Source organism: Ursus maritimus, unplaced genomic scaffold (assembly GCF_017311325.1).
Source record: "Ursus maritimus isolate PB19 unplaced genomic scaffold, ASM1731132v1 scaffold_6, whole genome shotgun sequence".
Classification (NCBI taxonomy): domain Eukaryota; kingdom Metazoa; phylum Chordata; class Mammalia; order Carnivora; family Ursidae; genus Ursus; species Ursus maritimus.
In genome coordinates, this window is record NW_024426774.1 from 2,208,717 (window position 1) to 2,229,362 (window position 20,646).

A 20,646-nucleotide genomic window follows, 5' to 3' on the forward strand; every position below is an offset into this window, starting at 1 on the left:
TTCTCTGCTTTAATTGTCCACGTTGGGGATTGGGCAATGGCGTATTTTGAAAGCTCCCCGGATAATCCTAATGTTCAATTAAAGGCATTTCGTTTTAGGCCAGCAGACTTATCCAACAAACACAATTTTTATAGTCTCTTTTTGATTAAATAAAACGTGTTGTTAACGATAATGTATTGATTTTTCAATATTGATTCATCAATTGTAACAAACACAACACATTCGTGCAAGGTGTTAATAATAGGGAGAATGTGGGCGGGCACAGGGACGGGTAGATGAGAACTCTGTATTTTATGCTCGATTTTTCTGTAAAACTAAACCTGTTCTGAAAAATAAGACTTATTAATTTTTTAAAAAAATTAACAACTGGCATTACACAGACACCGACCGGTCAGATGCAAACAGAGTGCGTGGGGGACGGGCCACAGCTCTTTCTTTGCTGAATCACGGAGGGAGGGTGGGGGAAGGGGGGCCCAAGGGAGGGCCTGGGTGGTCAGAAGGCTCAGGACTGCAGAATCACTTCAATATGTAAACCACTGGTGTGGTCTCGACACCCAAAAATTAACTCTGACCGATGCTAACATTATCAGTTGTTGTATACGAATTAAAGGCAGAAATGAAGGACGCCAAGGAACGACAAGCCTGGACAATAGATACTGTTATCCTCACTTTATACACGAGGAAGCGGAGGCACACAATTCGTGACTCGTCCGAGGTCACACGACTATTCAATGGCAAGCCTGAGAGCCCACATTAGGCTCACTAAACACCAACAACCTTAGCCTAATCTAAGCTTACTGGTTTACTTCTCCATGAAGGTGGGTCACGAAGCTGGCGTTTGCAAAGTGCCAAAAAGTACAGCTCTGTTTGTGCACAGAAGGCTGGAGCTTCTTCCCAATTTGGCCACTCACTTCACCAGGTGGATTTTTTCTCTCCTTCTGCTTCACTTTAGACCTGGAGGAAGTCAGCACGGTAAAGACCTTAGGGCTGCTTGGTCAGTGGTCCCTCCCTCCCATTTTATAGGCCGGAAAAGTGAGGCTCGGAACAGGGAGGCACCCTGGCTAAGCTCTTGGCAGGGTGCAGGTCAGAGCACTGTAATTCTCCCGGGTGCACAGGTGCAATTAAGCCGTAAGGAGCCATCTCCCCCTGCAGTCAGTGGGCCACAAGGCCGCTCTGTGAGCTGTGTGCAGTGATGTAACTGGGAGTTGTCCATGTGTGACTTCACAAATGTGGGACAGGGTGCATACACTTCCCCTGTGCTTCAAATCCGCAACTCAGCATCCTTCCGGATCCTTCATCCGGCCAGTGTGCACTTCACGAAAGTAATGGTTAGAGGAGAGTCCGTTTAGCGTAATAAGGGGTTTGGTTTTATAAGCAGGAAGAATTGCCTTTGTCCAGCAGCATGAAAAAATGGTTTTAAAAGTTAAAATTATGTCATGGGGTGGCTCTCAGACTCCGGCAATGCATCACACCTCAGCAGAGAGTTACAGGGGTGCTTTCTTCCAAAGGGAGGTCAGAGCTGAGGATGCCCAGCCTGTGGCTCAGGGAGCCGTTCCCACTTGCTTCTAAAGCGCTGAGTCAACAGACTTTCCAAGGAATGTTCTGTCCTCGGCCGGAGTCCCGTCCTGAGAACACAGTTCCTGGAGGGCCAGGTTGGAAGGGGATCATGGGCTCAGTAGGTTCAGGTGGTCTTCAAAATGCAAATGCAGTTGGGTATGTTGCTATTTGTACGTCTGAAATCAACATGTCTAGTTTTCACCTAGACCTTCAGGGTCCCACAGGGCAACCACCAGCCGGCACGGTTGTTTAAAAGTTTAAACGAATCAAAATGAAATACACTTATAAATTTGATTTCTCAGTCACTCCAGCCTCATTTCAAGAGCCACCATGTGGCTAGCGGCTGCCATATTGGACAGCAAAAATACCCAACACTTCCATCATTGGACAATCGATCGGCGTAGGCGTAGAAAGTGAGAACCATTGGCAGGAGGGGGTGCAAAGAGCGTACCAGGGAACCAATCGAAAAGGCCTGAAGCACATGAGCACGTGGGAGAGTTCTGTAAGTCTATACGCGTTCAGAAAATCTGGCCCCGGGGACAGTGACACCATCCTACGAGGGCAAATTCTCCAGCTTTATCAAGGTGCCAGATTGGTTCTGCCCAGAGCACGGTTTTATAGATCTGCTCTCACTTTATCACGTTGCACATTTCTCCAAATCATTACAAAACACTCATAAATACACTTGTAAAGACTGAGTACTGTTTTATCCTACGGCTACAGCATAATTTTATCACCCTTCGACTCATGTTGGATATTTGAAGTGTTTCCAATTCTTGTTATTATAAATGACATTTTCATGAATACCTTCATGACAAAAACATCGTCTGCTTTTCAGAGTCTATCTGTGGTTAGATAGAGCCCTACAAGTGGGTTTGCTAGACTAAAGGGCACACCATGCTTAAAGCTTCTCATACTTACTGCGAGATTGCGTTCTGTAAGTGTGGTACTGATTTATACTTGTCCTTGCTGTACGAGAGAGTGACTGTCACTCCTGCAGCCCAAACAAGTTCATTTGTGACAGTTCCAGGCAGCCCACGGCTCCTGCCCTCCTGCTTGAGTCTTGCTGCGCGTGCTGCTGTTGGTCAAAAGCCCAGGCAGAGCGCTCAGGCCACTGGTTCAGACTCATCTGAAAGGTCGTTGGCAACGGGCCTCCGGGAAACCCCGAGATGGGCCTATGGCCAGGGCCCGAGGTTCAGGCAGGTGCGTTCTGGAGAGAGACAGTGCAAGAGGAGGCGAGCGCCCATGAGGCCATGAGAAGATCCGGGAGATGAGGCGAGGGTCACCTAGAGGGAGGAGTTTTGCTCATTACACGGGAACAACAGCATAACCCAGGGCTGACTGTCCCAGGCAAACCAGGTCTTACACCCACCTTACAACGTCATCTGGGACCACATGTCTACCCTAAAGTCAGCACCAAGAGTCTGTATGGAATGGGACCCCAAACATCAGGAAGGAGGACCTAATTAAGGACTGCGGGTCTAATTAGGGACTGTGGTTTCTAAATGGAGGCAGCGAAGGGAAAGCAGGGCCTCATCGTCCAGGGAACGTGCAATTTCATGGGGTAACAGGACAGCACGCGCACCTCCCTGCTAATACCCCACCTTGTCAAAGAAGCAGAGACTAGACAAGACCAGATATGGCCCAGAGACCCAGGAGGGGTAGACGTAAACAGATCTGTAGGAATGTAGTTAATGGGATTTCACTGATGTGAGATGAGGCAAATTTCAATCAGCAAAGATCTAAGGGGAAGGCATTCCGGGAGAGGGAACTGGCTTGGGTAGATACGGAAGAAGATACGGGAGTTCTCAACTGTCGTTGAGCCGCTCCCAAATGTCAAGGCCGCCACCAGACGCCTTCTAATCTATGGAATCATCCAGTAACCAGCAACCATGCAAACTCCTACGTCCAGCAGCCCTTTCCCCATTCACAGAGATGGGAAAGACCTTCCCCCAGGAGCCCAGGGCCAGCTGTAATGAGAGCTAATGTCTCTGCCCACCAGGAGCTGTGCTTTCAGACGGGCGGGACAGCCCCAGGACAGGCCGTAGGGACCTGCAATGTCTGTAGGTAATTTGAAAACGAGGGTAAAGCTGACTGGGGAAGCCGCCTTGCTTGTCATTGTCCCCCGGCCCATCGATTCTATCCAGCGGCACAGATGAAATACTCCTCCTTGAAAAAGTTCCTTTGTTTTAAACAATCGCTGCGGTTATAGTTGAGTTTTAATAATACGTCTGTGAAACGTCACGTTCTCATTGCTCGCCTGGTTCACAAACGTCCTATTCTGCACCTCGGTTACGTCAGAGAACTCTCCGTTCTATTGTCGGCCCCTGATTCACACAGACTTGGCTACATGTGTTTGGTCTGTTTCTCGTGGTTCGCAGTCCTTCAGGAGGCTGACCAGCTGGTCCTCGTCAATCGCCCAGGACGTTTCTGCTTTTGACACTGAACGTCCCTCCCTTTGAGCTCAGCCCGGGAGCAATTCATGCCTCCAGCTCCCATGACAGACACGAAATGAACAACGTCACAAGGTTGTGAATGTACAATCCTGTCCTTCCGCATGTAGTTTCGGTATAGAAAGTGGAAGCAGTTGCAGATGCTAACTGCAAGATGTGATATTTGTATTTGGTGGGTACGGATTTTCCATTCATACACGAAACATAATCTGAATGAGATCTGTAGAATTGAAGTTTCTTCTTTTAAAACGATTTTTTGTTTTAAACCTAAAGAACAAATCAAGAAAGTGATCATTGCTGCTGGTTTTTACAGACGTCACTAACAGAGAACAATTTTGTTGGATCTAGGAGAAGGACATTAAAAAGTTTTCCGTTTTAGGTGTCAGATTCTGTAGATTGGTGCTGTGTGTGAATTATCTCATTTAATCTCCATGGCAACCCCAAGAGGTGGCTTCTGTTATTTTCCCCGTTTAGAGATGAGAAGACTGAGATTCAGGGAAACGAACTGACTTGCCAGGGAGGGCTGGGATTCAGATCCATACACTTGGTCGCCCCAGCTCGCTCTCTCACTGCTGTGCTAGGAAATGTTTAAACCCAAAGCTGGGCTCTTCCAGAGAGAGCTGCTCACCGCGATACGCAGGCCCAGCTCAGAACTTTTTTTAAAGATTTATTTGTTTTAGAGAGAGAGAGAAGGAAGGAGAGAGAGGGAAGGAGAGAAAGGGAGAAAGTGTGTGCGTCAGTGGGAAGGAGGGCAGAGGGAGAGGGAAAGAGAGAATCTTCAAGCAGACTCCCCTGAGCTGGAACCTGACACAGGGCTCGATCTCATGACCCTGAGATCATGACCTGAGCCAAAACCAATAATCAGATGCTTAACCAACTGAACCACCCAGGGGTCCTGCTCAAATATTTGGTAAGAATATTATAGCTGCTTCCTTCTGTTTTATATGGCTATGTAACAAATTATCCCAAACTTTAATAGGGTAAAACAACCATCTATTACACGTGCAGATTTGGTGGGTCATGGACGGTGGGGCCAGGATTGTCTCTGGTCCATGACGTCTGGGTCCTCAGCAGGGAAGATTTGGTGGCCGAGTGACGCCCTGGCTTGGGGCTGGACTGTATGTTTGGCGCAGGCTATCTGCTTGCTGGGAGCTCAGCTCAGCTGGGAACAACACCTAGATGGAGCTCTTCACCTGGCCTGGAGTTCCCCCAGCATGGTGGCCTCAGGGCAGCCTCCCAATTTACAAGGGGACCCAGGGCTTCAAAGGCCAGCATCCCAGCTCGCGAGGTGGAAGCTGTCTCTCCTTTGCCACATTCTGTGGTTTAAACAAGCCGCAAGGCAGCCCACATTCCACCTCACGTCTTGGGTGGGGGGGCGACATATTGGAGCAGGTGCCTTTGTCGCTTCTCTTCTTTCTCGTCCAGCTGGTTCTGACTCTTCCAGGCTCAGCTCCCAGCTTGGCTCTTCCTGGGACTTCTGGCTTCTTCCAGACCCATGTCCTTCAGGTGGCCCCAACGCAGACGGCATTTTTGGGTGCGCCCTGGGAGAGGCAGCAGATAAAAGAAGCATTTCCAGTGCTAGTGGGTGAACAGAAATCAGTTTAACTCAAACAGGGAGGTCCTACCCTCCTTCCTAGAGATCGAGAAGGCAAGAGGATGTGATCCATTCCACTTAATGAAACAGGAAGGGAAGTAGGCTGGGGAGAGTTAGTTCTGCGTAAAGAGAGATAGAGGAAGAGAGGCCCTCTCCCTCTTCCCACGAGCCTTTGCTTTATAAACCGTGTCCGAAGCTGAGAACCCGGGCAGCCATCTGCAACCATGAAGGGAGCTGGGCCCTCACCCTGGGCATGGAAGTGAGAAAGATGAATGGGACCTTGGTTTTTGGTGTTGTTTATGAGTTTCTGAAGGAATGAAACTGGAGCCTCCCTTCCTTGACATTTCTTGGTATGTGAGATGATTAGTTTTCCCTGTTGCTCAAGCCAATAGGAAACGTAATACTGTGCTTACTGGAACTCTTCTTAGGACGGGTCCTCCATGTTAGCAGGAAGATGATTCTCACAAGCCTTTGGAAAGGGAGCCGTGCCCGTCATTAGCCTGCTTGATCTCATACCCATCCCCCCACATCCCCAAGGCCAGGCTCTGATTCTCCCATGGATGGGGGTGGGGGCTGAGTCGTGAAAATCACCTGCCAGCTCTCTTGCCAACAGGATCCAATCGGGAGGCCCCAGTAAGAGATTGGAGGATCAGAGAAGCTGGGTCCTTCTCCTCCTGTCTCTGCTTCGAGCAATATCCCCGGCATTGGCTGCTTCCCCTCGGTGGTTCCAGCCCCCCCCCCCACCCCGTCAGTGCCTCTCTGTGGTTCCAGTTCCCACTGGACAGCCCCCAAGTGGCCACAGCTCTGCTAGGGGCCCTTCCTCCCTTTTACACCCAGCCTATGGTGGTAGCTGCTTTCTGCAGCTGTTAGATATACTGTTATCTCTGTAACTAGTTCCCATGTTAAATTCACCCCACTGAACTCTGGGCCAGGGCCCTGAATGATACAGGGCATGGCATGCCAAAGGGGAATGTTTCATACCTGCATGGGGCGGCTAACCCCTCCCCCTGCCCTTCGAGATCACTGGGTCCTGTTGTCAGCAGGATTTGGTTGGGCTGATGGGAAATGCACCTTGAGATCTGTCTGCACAACCGAAGAGTGGCCCCTGAGGGTCAGAGGTCGTCCCCAGAGTGAGTCCCGTCACATAGCCCTTAGTTCTCTTCCCAAGTGAAGCTGGGTACATGGATGGTTACCTCTCTCCATGTCCTTACCCTGAGTGCCCTCGGCCCCTCTGCAGCTCAGCCCAGCCCTGGAGGAGCCTTTCTCTCTGTTTCTAATACCCAGAGCCAGCTCATGCCTTTGTCCTTGGGCCACCGTGATGGTACCCTGTGTGGCCCTGTCCAGGTGACCAGACATACAGAGCACAAGCCTGGGAGCTGGCCCCCTCTCTAACTGTGCACTCCTTGAGGACAGGGACTTCCTTGGCAGCTAGAGGGGGCCTGGCCTAGAATAAGGGCTCACAGGTTGAAGGGGGAAAACATGCATCCCCTTGAGATGCTCCTACAAGCTGTCCTGATGAGCCCAGGGACACATTGCTTATGCCCAGGGCCCCTGTGGCTCAGCCCAGCACGAAACTGTTGACCCTTCAGTCTCGGGTCTGACTTGGCAGGTATGTGGAGCTCACACCAACCCCAGGCGGATCACACGCTTTCAAGAAGGCTTACGTTGTGCCAGAGCCCTCCACATGCTGTTCCCTACCATGAGAGGAAGAACTCTTTTGGGCTTTGGGGTTTCCCAGAGGTGGGGCCCCACGAGGGTGGGGCTCCAGCAAGAAGAGGGACAGTGGCAAAACCCAGCACAGGTGCTGCCTCAGGTGCGCTCAGAGGCAGTCACCAGGAGCCTAGGAGAAAATCAAACGAAAGAGGCGGTGGGTCAGAAGGTCGGGCCCTTGGCAGGTGTACGAGGTGCCCGAGCACCCAGCCCAGAGCTGCAGCCCCCAGATCCTCCGTAGCCCAGGACACCAACTGCATGTAGGACACGCTTAAGATAAACACAGATTGAATGAACGAATGAACGACCGAAGGAAGAATATTCAGCATCTTTCCTCCCTCTGACCTGAGACGGCACAGAGAGAGAAATTCCCATGAGCTAATCAGCTGCGTAACCACAAGTCGCAGATTTCTCAGGGCAGCCCTTGCTCCAACCTAACAATGTTGAGCGACTTTCGTCTGCCAGGTACTGGGCTAGCAACTGGACGTGTGACGGTAAGTAAACTGTGGTCCTGACGTCAAAGGGGGTGGGAAGAGACAGGGGCCAAGACCCAAGGTGTCCGTACTGTGTGAGGAACACTGGGATGGCAGGTGGGCAGGGTCGGCAGAACGAAGCGGTTTAGGAGGACTGCAGGGTTTAGGGGGGTTTAGGACACGCACAGCCCAGTGCAGGACAGGAGACTGGGAAAGGGAGTGGGACAGACCTCTGACCGTCCTGGGTGCCGGGCGTCCAGACTTTAGCCTCTGGGACCAAGGCCACCAGTGAAGAGTTGCAGATAAGCGAGTAAAGCGGTCAGATCTGAAAACCTTTGTCCTGCTGTCAGGCCCTTTGTGAGGAAGGTGTCATATCTGAACCCTGGCTCAGCCACACATCCTGGGACTCTGTCTTCCGGCTGCTCAGAAGGCAGGCTGTGGGAAGCAAGGCATTGCTAAAACCAATTTGCCAGTCAAATGAACTCCTGCTCCTCTGGACAGAGGCCACCCTTTCTCTGCAATGTACCGTGTGGCCACCGACCTGCCGCGGGGCGCTGTTGGGCTCCAGGAGGCCCTGGCCCGTTTCCTGCCAGAAGGCCTCTGTGCCAGCAACTACGCAGGGAGCCACGCCAGGGCGGGGGCAAGGTGGGGCCGTGAGACAATTTATATAACAGACGTCCTGGGACGTCCACTTACACATGGGTGTCTTCGGCTTCTGACAGATGCCTTTGGAGGTGCTCCCCTTCTGTGATGACACCTGCGTTGCTCAGAGCAAGGAGGGCCTCCCGGAAGCTCTCTGCGCCTGGGGCACATCATTTGGATATTGGCAAGGATGGCACACTTTCCACCTTGGAGGGCGGATTGGATTTTTGGAAACACCTCAAGCGATTCGAGGGCAAGGCTAGAGTGCTGGTGAGTGACTGAGCTTCAGAACACGTGGTCAAACATCCACAGATGACTCGAGTGTCACATGACTGCTTCCCAGCTGTCCTCAGTTAGGGTACCCTTGCAGGACCGGCCCTAACCTCTCCCAAGTCCTCATGTAACTGAATGTCATGAGCCTCACTCCGGAGTCGACTCTGGGTTTCTGGGAAGATATTTGGTGCAGTAGCAGATGACCTTGGACGCGTGGATGGAACACAAACCCATTTTCCAGGAGGCTCTCAACGTCTAATATTCCAATATCGACTACACGGATACATAAATGTCCGCCGAGTGCTGTCTTCTATGTTATTTAATTATTTCTAGTAAAGGGGACTCCTTAAATTTGTATTCACTTTACATACCTTCATAAGCCCTTTCGTGTTAATAAGTTAAAGAAGAAAAAAAACACCCTCTTTTTCAGACATATCCTTATTTTTGGTTCAAAAAATGTATACGGCGGATTTATACATGAGTCTCGTTGTAAAGGAAGTTAGAGATTCTTAGAACATCAGAGTGCAAGAGCTGGCACGTTTATGTTTGCCGATCCAACCAGAGAGCGTTTTACATGGGGAGCCAGACACCCAGAGAGGGGAAGGGAAGCCCAGGGCTCCAGAATGAGCTCGGTGGTGAAGGTAGCTAAAAAAACGCGAGTTGGTCCTGGAGCTTAGGAGGGATGACTGAGGACACAGATCTTAAATGGCACGTCCAACACGGTTTTTGGTGTATTTTTTTGTTGTCAGTACGGCTTCTGTACCAAACACAAAAACCTCACCTTCATGTTAGTGTAACTTTTAGGCGTTGGGCACCACGTAGTTGACAAGGAGCTGCTGCTTTTCTCCAAGGAAAGAAATAGTCCGGGAGACGACACAGTCTACCGAAAATACGCAGAAAGACATTAATGCCAAGCATATGAATAAGGCCAGCTTTAGTCATCGCCGATTTATCTTCTCAAATCCAGGTTAGTAGCTGGGTTTAATGACTCAGGCCCTGCTAACTCCCAGACCCAAGGCCAAGGGCCTCTCCAAGAGTTTGCCTGTGGCCAGCCGGGCCAGCGCTCAAGGAAGCAGCACTGCCTCCTTCCCTTGCTTCTGTTTCCCTATCTGGGTCAGACGGATCATCGGGGCAAGACGTGGCTTCCCCAGAGGAAAGTACGGCATGCGGGCAGGAGTTTGCATGTTTGGCGTGGCTAGCAGGAGCGGCAGCAAATCTGTGTGACCTGGGTGTGAGTGGCATACACGCACAGCAGAGGGACACACCACCTGGCTTCCTCAATCAAGAACGTGCCTCTCATTCCGGTTAATACTCTAAATCTAAAATATAATCACACATCTGAGCTGACACAGGACCCTAGATCTGGCCCAAAACTTTCCCTTAATGGCTAGAGACACACTGGCTCAGAAAGTCGGGGAAGTGGCCAGGTCACACTCCCACGGTGGCAAGCTGCTGGCAAGACGGGGGCTGACCGTCCTTCCCTTCACGCCAGGCCGCTACCAGGACCCCATGTGCCGAGACATCTGGTCCCCGCTGCCTGGAGGAGGCTGCAGAGCGGGGACAATGTTCGCTTGGCAATGACTGGCTGATTGACATGCCAAGGAGAACTGTGGGTGTGGACCCTCTTCCCCACTTGGCCGTGGCACTGGACACGGGAAGCTTCTGAAATGTGAGGAAAAGTCTGTCACTGGGACAAAATGTTTCTTCACAGAGGGGGGACAAATACCAGGGTGGTCACCATGATTCTAAAGCTGTCTCATTTACTGCCTGGGCTGTCATGTTCTCGGATGGGTTGCTTATCTCATCCTTCGGTAGAAATTAAGCTTGTTAGGGTGGAGGTAACTCCCCTCCTCCCTCCCCTAGTCCAGTGGCGCCTGGCATCCACCCAGTGGCTGCTCAAAGACTATGTAAAAATAAAGTTGAGCGAGGTGGCAGTACAAGGGAAGTTTTTCAAAATCTCACAGGGTTCTGCAGCTGTAAAGATCCTGTGTCATCTAGTCAAACCTCGTCGGAGGCTCAGAGAAGGGAGGTAATTGATCCGAGATCACACAGCAAGTCAGTGCCAGGGACAGGGTCCAGCGTTGAACTCCTCCAAGATCCCTCTGCACCAACCCCCACCTGCCAGGGCTAGCTTCACACGGTCTTTAAATCCTCACCGGCAACCCTCAGGTGGGTCACGCCCCACACTCTAGGTGGGACGCGATTGCTGCATTTTGTGGTCAAGGGAAAGAATCGTAAAAGGAAAGAAAAAAAAAAAAGTGCCCCACGTTCCTTCTCCCCTCCCTGGGGTCAGCGGTGGGTGGTGGCCCACACCCCAGAGAGGCACAGTCCTCCACCAGAGGCTGCAAGCTTCTAGGGATAACTGATTTCCTAAGGCTTTTGCCTTTATGGATTCATTGTGCAGACTCTTGTTGTGCTGGGACTTACAGGGCTCTTCAAAGCAAGGCAATCGCATCCGCCCTTAGGGAGTCACTGACGAGTGCTGTCCACTATGGTAAAGGGCAGTGGAAGGGCTCGGCGGCCTGTGGCCCCTCTACCTCCTTCCCCTGCGGCCCTTAGACAAGCCTCTGGCTTAATACTGCACCTGTGTCTTCGCGTGGCTGTCGCTGCCAGCCATCTAGACGCAACACACCTGGATACGTTTATTGGCGCAGAGGCTCAGGAGCAGCGCAAAACCGTGCCGCCAGCTTGCCAGGTGACCCTCCGTACGCACCTTGCCCCTGTCTGCGTCTGCGTTCTGTTCTTGGGGTGAACCCAGAATCGTTACAGGTCGCTTCCTTGGGACTGGAGGCGCCTGGCAGGAGGGGCCAGAGTCCACCCGGGAGGGTCCACGTGGCCCGCTCGTGCCCGCGATCGCCTTTCTCTGCCCTAGGACTGAGGCATTTAAAGCCAAGTGGAAGAACAGTTCTGCCCAGCGCGGATGCTGAAATTCGGCATCTATCAGCTGCAGGTTTCCCAATTCTGCGGCGCCCGCTCCTGCCCCAGGGTTGAGGTCCAGCAGAGCAGCGGGTGCCGGAGGGCCCGGGATCTGAGGCTTCGTGCGCGTGCGCGGGCCCGCCGCAGGGCCGGGAAGGGCGCGAGGCCGCAGGGGGAGCCCTGAGGCGGCGAGCGCGTGCGCGTGCGCGTGTCTGCCGCAGGGCCGGGAGGGGTGCGAGGCCGCTGGAAGCGTCCTGCGGCGTCGTGCGCGTGCGCAAACCTGCCGCAGGGCCGGGAGGGGCGCGAGGCCGGGGGCGGGCCGGGTGGTGCTCGGAGCCGCTGACGTTGAAGGGCCCGCGCCCCCCATCCTCCCTCCGGCCCCGGTTTGGCCGCCGCCGCCGCGCTCCGCCCCCTTCCTCGGAGGACGCCCGGACGGAACCGATCGCGGCTGGTTTGAGCTGGTGCGTCTCCATGACGACACGCGCGGTGCTATAAGTAGCGGAGCGGCGGCGCGTCGGCTTTGTCAGTCCCCTCAGCCTCCGCCGCCGCCGCCCCTCTGCCAGAGCTCCGGCGCCACCTCGGGCCGGCGGTCTTCCGCGGGAGGGAGCGAGGCGGCGGGCGGCCGGCTGACGGGGGCGGCGGGGCGGCCGGCGGTCCTGCGCGCTCGGCGGCGGCATCTCCATGGGGCTGGCCCGCGGCGCCGGTGCGCTCTAAGGTGAGAGGGGGCGCGTCCGGCCGGTTGGGAGGCGGGAGGGGGGACGGCCACGTGTCCCTGCGCGGCGGGCTGGAGGCCCGGGACTGACCCCGCGCCTGGAGCTGCGAGGGACACGTGGTCGTCGCGCCGGCCACAGGTCCCTGCCCTGGTGAGCCGCTACTGTCCGGGGCCTGAGTTCCCCCGTGAAGCGGCACTTCGGACCCCCGGACTCTGCGCGCGCCCAGCGGCCACCCTCGCCGCGGCCCTTCCTGCCCCGGATCGCCCCCCGGCTTAGGGCAGCCAGGGCTGGAGGGGACTGCGTCTCACGTCTTCCGAACCACGTCAGTGGGGATTCTGAGCCGGAAGCTGTTGGGAAGGTCCGTGGTTCTTTCAACCGCTATTATTTTTTTAAAACCCATGTGGCAAGCCCGGCAGCAGGTGCAGGAGAGGTGTGAGCGAGCCCGTGCAGGTCTCGGGCTCCCATCGCCCAGCTCACTTTTATTAGGATGAGGCGGACCATTCTGCCTCGCTGTCCTGGAATTTTGTTTCTCTTAGTTTTTGTGTACAGAGGAAATGACCCAGTGTAGAAATTCGCCAGAATTGCTGGAGCTATGATACAAAATAGCCTTGTAGTAACTATGCTAATACATTCCCCATTAGCTGTGCCTTAGAATTGTCTGTGTAAGGAATTTTGAATGACTTAGAGATTTAAGAAAGGCCTAGAATATGGAGATCTCAGTTCAGGCGAACAGACTTATACGTAGGAGGCAGCCCTCACATTAAAAAAAAAACCAAAAACCTGATTGTGGTTGTTGGAGAATCCCAAATAATTGGTAAGTGTGGGGAGCAGAACCTCTTAGAAACGTCTGGGGAGGACAAAGAATGTGTTGACCTTAAAGCTAAAATTGGGCATAGTTTAGTTGACTTGTGAAATTTTTTTCAGTTTGTTTAAATTTGTCTCTGTCTCTTGTATAGTACTTCCCAATTAGCAGGAAAGAATTTCATAGCAGAAAAGTGCTATCCTGTGCTCACTGACCCATCATTTTAAGTAACTTAGCTCTACAGACCGCTAAAAGGTGAAATTTCTTTCTATTGCAAGTTACTAAAATAAAGCTTCAAAAGATACTTAATAGTAACATGTTTCAAAATAATAACTTCCCAAGTTTAAGCTTGAACATTGTAAAGCTTTTTAACAAGACCCTAACTAAATAGCCTAGTCTGTCACTGCGTGTACCTGTGTTAAGTGTTAATTATATAGACAAAAAGGGTTTTCTGTCCCTTTAGTCTCTTGACTTCCCCTAGAGGTGGTTTTGGTAACGTAGGAGATTGACAATGGAAAGTCACATTAGATCAAGTCTTAAAACAAGTTCTACCAGGGGCGGCCGACTGGCTCAGTCGGTAGAGCGTGCGACTCTCGATCATGGGTGATCCTGGGGTTGTAAGTTCGAGCCCCACGTTTGGGTGTAGAGATTTAAAAAAATAAATAAAATCTTAAGAAAGAAAAAACCACACAACAACAACAAAGGACAAGTTCTACCATGCATGGGTTTGGATTTATGGCAGGCCCGTCCCTGTGGGCCTCTCATAGTGCCCCGTGCCAGAGCAAACTGTGGCCCCGAACCATTGCCTGGCCTCTGTGCCGTAGGCTGCAGGCACTGAAGTGGGTCGCACAGTGAAAAAAGAAAGTCCTGCCTAGCAGAAGTTATAAATAAGTTAAAATCAATAATTTTAAGATAGCTCATTCACCACTGTCACATTTCTTGAAGACCAAGGTCAGTGGCTCTGAATGTTATGAGCTTTATTTTTGCTTATTCATAATTCATGTTTGTTTCCTTGCTTTTGTTATTTATAAAGTTAGCCAAAAATTACTTCCATGTGATTATTGTTCATAGCTAAGCAAGGATGAGGGTGCCCGTAAGGACAGATGAGATTTGCAGAATCACGGACGTGGTGATAGGCAACACTGGTTTAAGAATGCTGATTTCTGATCAGATACAGCGACTGTAATATAGTCTGTTGATAAGAAGATTGCACTGTAAAAACACATGCTTGGCTTGAAAATAAAATAGCATAAAAAATTAGCTCGTAAAATTCTTAGGAAACAAGAGCACTCAGTAAGTTTAGCCTTAGACGTTTCCACAATGCCTTTTAGTTATTAAAAGTTCTGTGTAAGACTTAGTGAAAACAGGAGGTAGATGTTTATAAGGCGCCTTTCAGTAATTACTGAAATGCTATTTTGAGCTTCCAAAGAGCTAACGCATCCCTAAAACCAGATAAACTGGCCATTATAAAAATTGTTCCATTTTAGTGAAGTGATGATTCTGAAGCCTTTCGGTAGGTGTTTTAGCATGACTATTTGAAGTGCTTATTTTGAGGTATATAGTAGTATGGATAGAATTTTCGTGCGTTCCTTTGAGAAAGTCGGGTGTTGAATCTGCCGTGTGCTTGGATGGCGGAGAGGTTTATGGATTCCTGTGACTTGGAAGAGCGGGGTTCCCAAATCCAGTGAGCGAGCTGACTACACAGAGAGCGCTTGAGCAGCCCTCCTTCCTGTGTGCTTGCATCACCATCAGGGCCTGATCTTTCCATTTGATGTGTTCCTAAGGCGGACAGCAGATTGTGTTTATCAGAACATTTCCACTGCTGCACCGGGGGCACACGCATCTTCCCCAGGACTTGGAATTCCGGAGAATTGCCTTTGTGAGAAGCTGGCAATAATTTCTTTAAATTCCATCTCTTAGTTTTCCATGTAAGTATTCATGGTTTTTGTTAAGAATTACTGTGTATTGGGGTGCCTGGATGGCTCAGTCAGTTAAGCATCTTCCTTAGGCCCAGGTCCATGATCCTGGAGTCCCAGAATCTAGCCCCGAATCTGACTCCCTGCTCAGCGGGGAGTCTGCCTCTCCCTTTGCCTCTTCCCTGCACTGTCTCTCTCAAATAAGTAAATAAATAAAATTTTTCAAAAAATTACTGAGTATTGCAATGGCTTCTGAGTAAATTTCTCCACCCTCTTTGCAGTTTGTTACGTTTCAAGGAACTTCAAGAAACCATGAACAACTTCAGTAATGCAGAGTTAGACTGCCATTTCCTCGATGAAGGCTTTACTGCCAAGGATATTCTGGACCAAAAAATTAATGAAGTTTCATCTTCGGTAAGCATTTTGAGTCCATGCTAGCAGTGCAGCTTTGAAAATGCTGGGCAGATGAGTGAGAAACTTCACTGGGGTCCTAAGGAAATGTAATGGAACTCACATGTCTTGTTAGGGAATTCAGAATTTATTAGCTATGGATCACTCAGCGGTAATAGTGATGTTCGTGTCAGTGACCAGGGTAAAGAGAAGAGGATTCATTGAGATGGATGGGAACAAGAGGGGAGGCTGCATGGGGGAAGTATGATTAGGTCGCTAATGAGTTCCCCACAACCACTTTTGCTGTAGGATGATAAGGATGCCTTCTATGTCGCCGACCTTGGAGACATTCTAAAGAAACATCTGAGATGGTTAAAAGCTCTTCCTCGGGTCAGCCCCTTTTATGCAGTCAAATGCAACGATAGCAGAACCATAGTGAAGACCCTCGCTACCATTGGGACAGGATTTGACTGTGCCAGCAAGGTAAGCTAAAGCAGCGGGACTCAAAAACGATGATCTCAGGTGGCCCTGGTGTTCCCAACGGGGCAGATCAAAGTTGTGTTTTTTGGGCAATAGACAGTAATGAAAGTGGGGAGACCGAATTCCTACGTTTTCCTGTTTCTTTCATTGATTAGTTTCATATACATAATGTACTCTCTCATCTTTTTCAGACCGAGATACAGTTGGTCCAAAGTCTCGGGGTGCCTCCAGAGAGGATTATCTATGCAAATCCTTGTAAACAAGTGTCTCAGATTAAGTACGCTGCCAACAATGGAGTCCAGATGATGACTTTTGATAGTGAAGTTGAGTTGATGAAAGTTGCCAGGGCGCATCCAAAGGCAAAGTGAGTGACCCCTATTTGAGGGCAGGGTCGCAGATGGGATCTGCACGCTGTCAAATTCACGTTTCCAGTTTTGAGATTTCTGTACTTTAGTAAAAGTGTGCTGGGTCAGAGGCAAAGTAGAAAATCTTAAATCCTCTTGATGAATAAAGCCATAGGAGACTCTGAGGGCACCTGGGAGGCTCAGTTGGTCAAGTGTCTGCCTTCGGCTCAGGTCATGATTCCAGGGTCCTGGGATCGAGCCCCGCATCGGGCTCTCTGCTCAGCGGGGAGTCTGCTTCTCCCTCTCCCTCTGTTCTCTGTCTCGTTCTTTCTCAAGTAAATAAATAAAAATCCTTTAAAAAAAAATATGAGACTCAATCCACAAGGTATCAGAGCCACAGATTTCTTTTTTTTCTTTCTTTTTTTTTTTTTAAAGATTTTATTTATTTATTTGACAGAGATAGAGACAGCCAGCGAGAGAGGGAACACAAGCAGGGGGAGTGGGAGAGGAAGAAGCAGGCTCATAGCAGAGGAGCCTGATGTGGGGCTCGATCCCATAACGCCGGGATCACGCCCTGAGCCGAAGGCAGACGCTTAACCGCTGTGCCACCCAGGCGCCCCAGAGCCACAGATTTCTATTTATTTTAACCATTGGCTATAAGTGGTCTTCTGTCATGGGAAATTTGATACAATTTTTCTGCTTCTAGGTTGGTTTTGCGGATTGCCACTGATGATTCCAAAGCAGTCTGTCGCCTCAGTGTTAAATTTGGTGCCACACTCAAAACCAGCAGGCTTCTTTTGGAACGGGCAAGAGAGCTAAATATTGATGTCATCGGTGTCAGGTGAGATCTTGGTGGTGGCGTAGAGGCTAAGATACAAGACAATGCACGTTTTAATAGGTTTTCTCCCACTGTAAATAGTAATTTTAAGAAATAGCATATTCTGCTTTCTTTACCCCAGCTTCCACGTGGGAAGTGGCTGCACGGATCCTGAGACCTTTGTACAAGCGATCTCTGATGCCCGCTGTGTCTTCGACATGGGAGTGAGTATACACAAACCCAATTCCGGGGTGGCGGGGTGGGGAGCAGGGCTGATAGTAACTAGACTCAGTTCTAGAATTAACCTTTTGCAGTAGTCATCCCATATTCCAGAGGCTTACACCCATCCACTGCATACATTTTCATGACTTGTTATCAGTCTGGCTACTCGATTGACTCAACTTTCTTACCTTTAGGCTGAGTTTGGTTTCAACATGTATCTGCTTGATATCGGTGGTGGCTTTCCTGGATCTGAGGATGTAAAGCTTAAATTTGAAGAGGTAATTTATAACCAAAATCTTCATAGCTATTTTAGCAAGTTTCATTTTGGTGTATTTCAGAACTTATGTGTTTTAAGTAATACGAAAAGAAATTACACAAACATAAGAATGTTTTGGTGTGATATCTTCAGTGAGTTCTGTGCTGTTTAAAATTGTAATTAATGTGCTTTGGTTTTCTAAACGACAATGAGTCATTTCCCCCCAAATTGTGGAAAATAGTTGATTATTTTAGGAAATGTTGCTATGGAAAGAGTGTGCGGACTTCAGACATCATTACCCCGAATGGGGTTTTCTGAATTTTGTACTTTTCTTTGAACATCTTAACTGTTTTAGTCACTTAGGAAGTTGAAGTGGACGTCTTACCAAGTGAACCATTACGTGGCGGAGTTTATGAAATCGATCCACCTTCTTACTAAAGTTTTGTGAGCTAGGCAGAATAGAGTTTTATCCTGTTGGCATGTATTTGATAGATTAAAATATTTAGGCATCTTGATAACCTCAGTAAGGAGTAATAAAGTGTTGTTTGATAGCATCCTACCCATAACATCTTGTAAAGGGTAGGCGGTATCCAGAGGGGAATCCAGACGAAACCACAGGGATATGCAGCCTGGTTTTTAGGGAGATGCTGGTTTGTTGGTTTTTCTTGGGCTGTTGTTGGACAGTAACCCTCCCTGCTGATGGCTGCTCTCACGTCTTTTATGATGTCCTATCACAGCACTGGTTTTCGCTCTGCCGTGAGCTCCCCTTGATGACTGTCCTCGTCTGTCTCTCGTAGATCACCAGTGTTATCAACCCAGCCCTGGACAAGTACTTCCCGGCCGACTCGGGAGTGAGAATCATAGCCGAGCCCGGCAGATACTACGTTGCATCAGCCTTCACGCTCGCAGTTAACATCATTGCCAAAAAACTCGTATTAAAGGAACAGACAGGCTCTGATGGTACGTATAAAGGGCGAATCGTGGCACGCACAGCTGTACGTTGGTACAGAAAGTGGTAATTGAGTCTCTTTGTGCCTTTCCAGATGAAGACGAGTCGAGTGAACAAACCTTTATGTATTACGTGAACGATGGAGTGTACGGGTCTTTCAATTGTATCCTCTATGATCATGCGCACGTGAAGCCCCTTCTGCAGAAGGTACCTTCCGAACATAGTATGCACAGCAGTGAGCATGCGTGGTCAGGACAAGGGTAGCTAGTCACTTTTCTCTCTCGAATGTAGAGACCCAAACCGGATGAGAAGTACTATTCAACTAGCATATGGGGACCAACATGTGATGGCCTGGATCGCATTGTCGAGCGCTGCGACTTGCCCGAGATGCACGTGGGCGATTGGATGGTCTTTGAAAACATGGGTGCTTACACTGTGGCTGCTGCTTCGACCTTCAATGGATTCCAGAGGCCAACTATCTACTATGTGATGTCGGGACCGACATGGTTAGTGACAACGACGCATGTCTGTGGTTTGATAACAGATTTCTTCCGGGGTTTCTGCTGGCTCTTGTCTGGCTGAATAAGAAATCGTCTTGTTTAGATTTGATTTAAATGCTAACAAGGTTTTGAAAAATAGTTCATTTTCTGCCTGTATTAGGAATTTATACTTTAGGGTCTCCTGGGTGGCTCAGTCGTTAAGCGTCTGCCTTCAGTTCAGCGTGTGATCCCAGGACCCTGGGATCGAGCCCCGCATCAGGCTCCCTGCTGCGCTGGGAGCCTGCTTCTTCCTCTGCCGCTGCCCCTGCTTGTGTTCCCTCTCTCGCTGGCTGTGTCTGTCTCTCTGTCAAATAAATAATTAAAAAAAAAAGAGAAAGAAAGAAAGAAAATATGCTTTAGAAAATTTGGAAAATAGAAATGAAAAGAAAATCCGCTGGTGATACTGATCTGTATCTGTTTTCAGATTTTTACAAAGGTGTACCTATTTCAAAAGAACTCTCAGGGTATTTTGCATAAACAGGATATTGTAAAGAACGCACATGACTTGTGCTTTCCCTGTTACCGAAAAGGTGCTCCTGAAGAAAGGCTTGCTTTAGAAATACATTGAATTGCCTCCCGATGACGTAGTAACCCAGGAGGTAAATAGACTCCCGAGCGAGTGACTCTCGTGTGAAGCTGCCCGTTCCGGGGACTCCGGGTTTCTGAATGTGCCACTTCTCTCTCAGGCAACTGAGGCAGCAGATCCGGAACCACGACTTCCCAGCCGAGGTGGAGGAGCAGGACGTCAGCACCCTGCCCGTGTCCTGCGCCCGGGAGAGCGGGCTGAAGCGCCCCCCGGCCGCCTGCGCTTCGGCCAGCATTAACGTGTAGGTGCCACTCCTGTAGCTGTTACCTTCGAGTTTAGCTTGAATTGGGGGGTTTGGGGGGACCGTTTAACTTCATTCCTGCTCGTTTTGAAATGTCTAAGTAGGGTTGGCACGGATTCAACAATATGGAAGACTAGGCGATGGGGTCACTTATCTGTGTTCCTATGGAAACTATTTGAATATTTGTTTTATATGGATTTTTATGCAATTTTCAAACATAATACTAAGGCGTGCCCCTCCGCTGCTGAGCAAGCGTTTGTAGCTTGTACGTTGGCAGAACGGGCCGAAAGCTTAGTGTTGTGACCTGTTTTAAAAATAAAGTATCTTGGAATAATGAGGCATCGGGGAGTTTCTGCTGTGTGTCCATTCCGGATGGCTCACCTTGAATGTGTTTTGTAAGTGGAAATTGATGTCTTGTCCCAGAGGACTTAGGAGTTGGTGGTTTTCGGACTTAGGAGTTGGTGGTTTTCAATATTTTGAAAATCCGTCCATCGAAATGCCGTCTTCCTGTTCAGCACTTCTGTTTCAAGTGCACGCGTCTTGGGGGAGGTTCGCCGCGGCCCCTCCCAGGGAACAGCGGCTCCAGCCCCCACGTAGGTAGAAGGAAAGCATGGGTGAGGCAGACCGTCCCCTCTGCTGCTGACGTGGCTCCGCCCGCCCTGCGTGTCCCCAGAAGCGGCCGTGGGAGGGCCCAGAGCCCTTTGTTACATGCCTCCTGTCGGGGCTGTGGCCAGGGAAGGCCCCTGGAGGCCCCCGAGCGCTGCCTGCGGGAC

At 50.1% G+C, this 20,646-nt stretch overlaps 2 protein-coding genes and 1 non-coding gene across 3 annotated transcripts; 2 read left to right on the top strand and 1 right to left on the bottom strand.

Annotated features, from left to right (window-relative positions):
* Positions 1–654: 654 nt before the first annotated feature.
* On the bottom strand, positions 655–12,295 carry LOC103664187 (translation initiation factor IF-2-like). Its single transcript, XM_040623079.1, has 3 exons — positions 11,899–12,295; positions 11,335–11,798; positions 655–2,843 (listed from the first exon to the last, which is right to left on the bottom strand). Exons 1-3 carry the CDS (start codon positions 12,293–12,295, stop codon positions 2,733–2,735), a joined length of 972 nt encoding a protein of 323 aa, XP_040479013.1. The 3' UTR covers positions 655–2,732.
* ODC1 (ornithine decarboxylase 1) lies at positions 12,260–20,210 on the top strand. The gene is made up of 12 exons (XM_040622800.1): positions 12,260–12,333; positions 14,918–15,061; positions 15,331–15,463; positions 15,749–15,922; positions 16,111–16,283; positions 16,970–17,104; positions 17,223–17,304; positions 17,497–17,580; positions 18,356–18,518; positions 18,602–18,714; positions 18,799–19,013; positions 19,733–20,210. Exons 3-12 carry the CDS (start codon positions 15,362–15,364, stop codon positions 19,875–19,877), a joined length of 1,386 nt encoding a protein of 461 aa, XP_040478734.1. The 5' UTR covers positions 12,260–12,333; positions 14,918–15,061; positions 15,331–15,361; the 3' UTR covers positions 19,878–20,210.
* Positions 13,853–13,987, top strand: LOC121101094. The gene has a single exon (XR_005833051.1). It is a non-coding gene; the product is annotated as a small nucleolar RNA SNORA42/SNORA80 family (small nucleolar RNA).
* Positions 20,211–20,646: the final 436 nt, after the last annotated feature.

Bases quoted from the DNA above. Each gene is read 5' to 3' on its own strand.
- LOC103664187 (XM_040623079.1), bottom strand. From the start codon at position 12,295: ATGCCGCCGCCGAGCGCGCAGGACCGCCGGCCGCCCCGCCGCCCCCGT. The intron at 11,799-11,898 runs GTTTGCGCACGC...TCGCCGCCTCAG, and splicing joins CCCTCCCGGCCCTGCGGCAG to GGCTCCCCCTGCGGCCTCGC. The intron at 2,844-11,334 runs GTGTGTTGCGTC...TCCTCCCTCTAG, and splicing joins GCGCCAATAAACGTATCCAG to GTGACCCTCGCCTCATCTCC.
- ODC1 (XM_040622800.1), top strand. From the start codon at position 15,362: ATGAACAACTTCAGTAATGCAGAGTTAGACTGCCATTTCCTCGATGAA. The intron at 15,923-16,110 runs GTAAGCTAAAGC...CATCTTTTTCAG, and splicing joins GATTTGACTGTGCCAGCAAG to ACCGAGATACAGTTGGTCCA. The intron at 19,014-19,732 runs GTTAGTGACAAC...CTTCTCTCTCAG, and splicing joins GTGATGTCGGGACCGACATG to GCAACTGAGGCAGCAGATCC.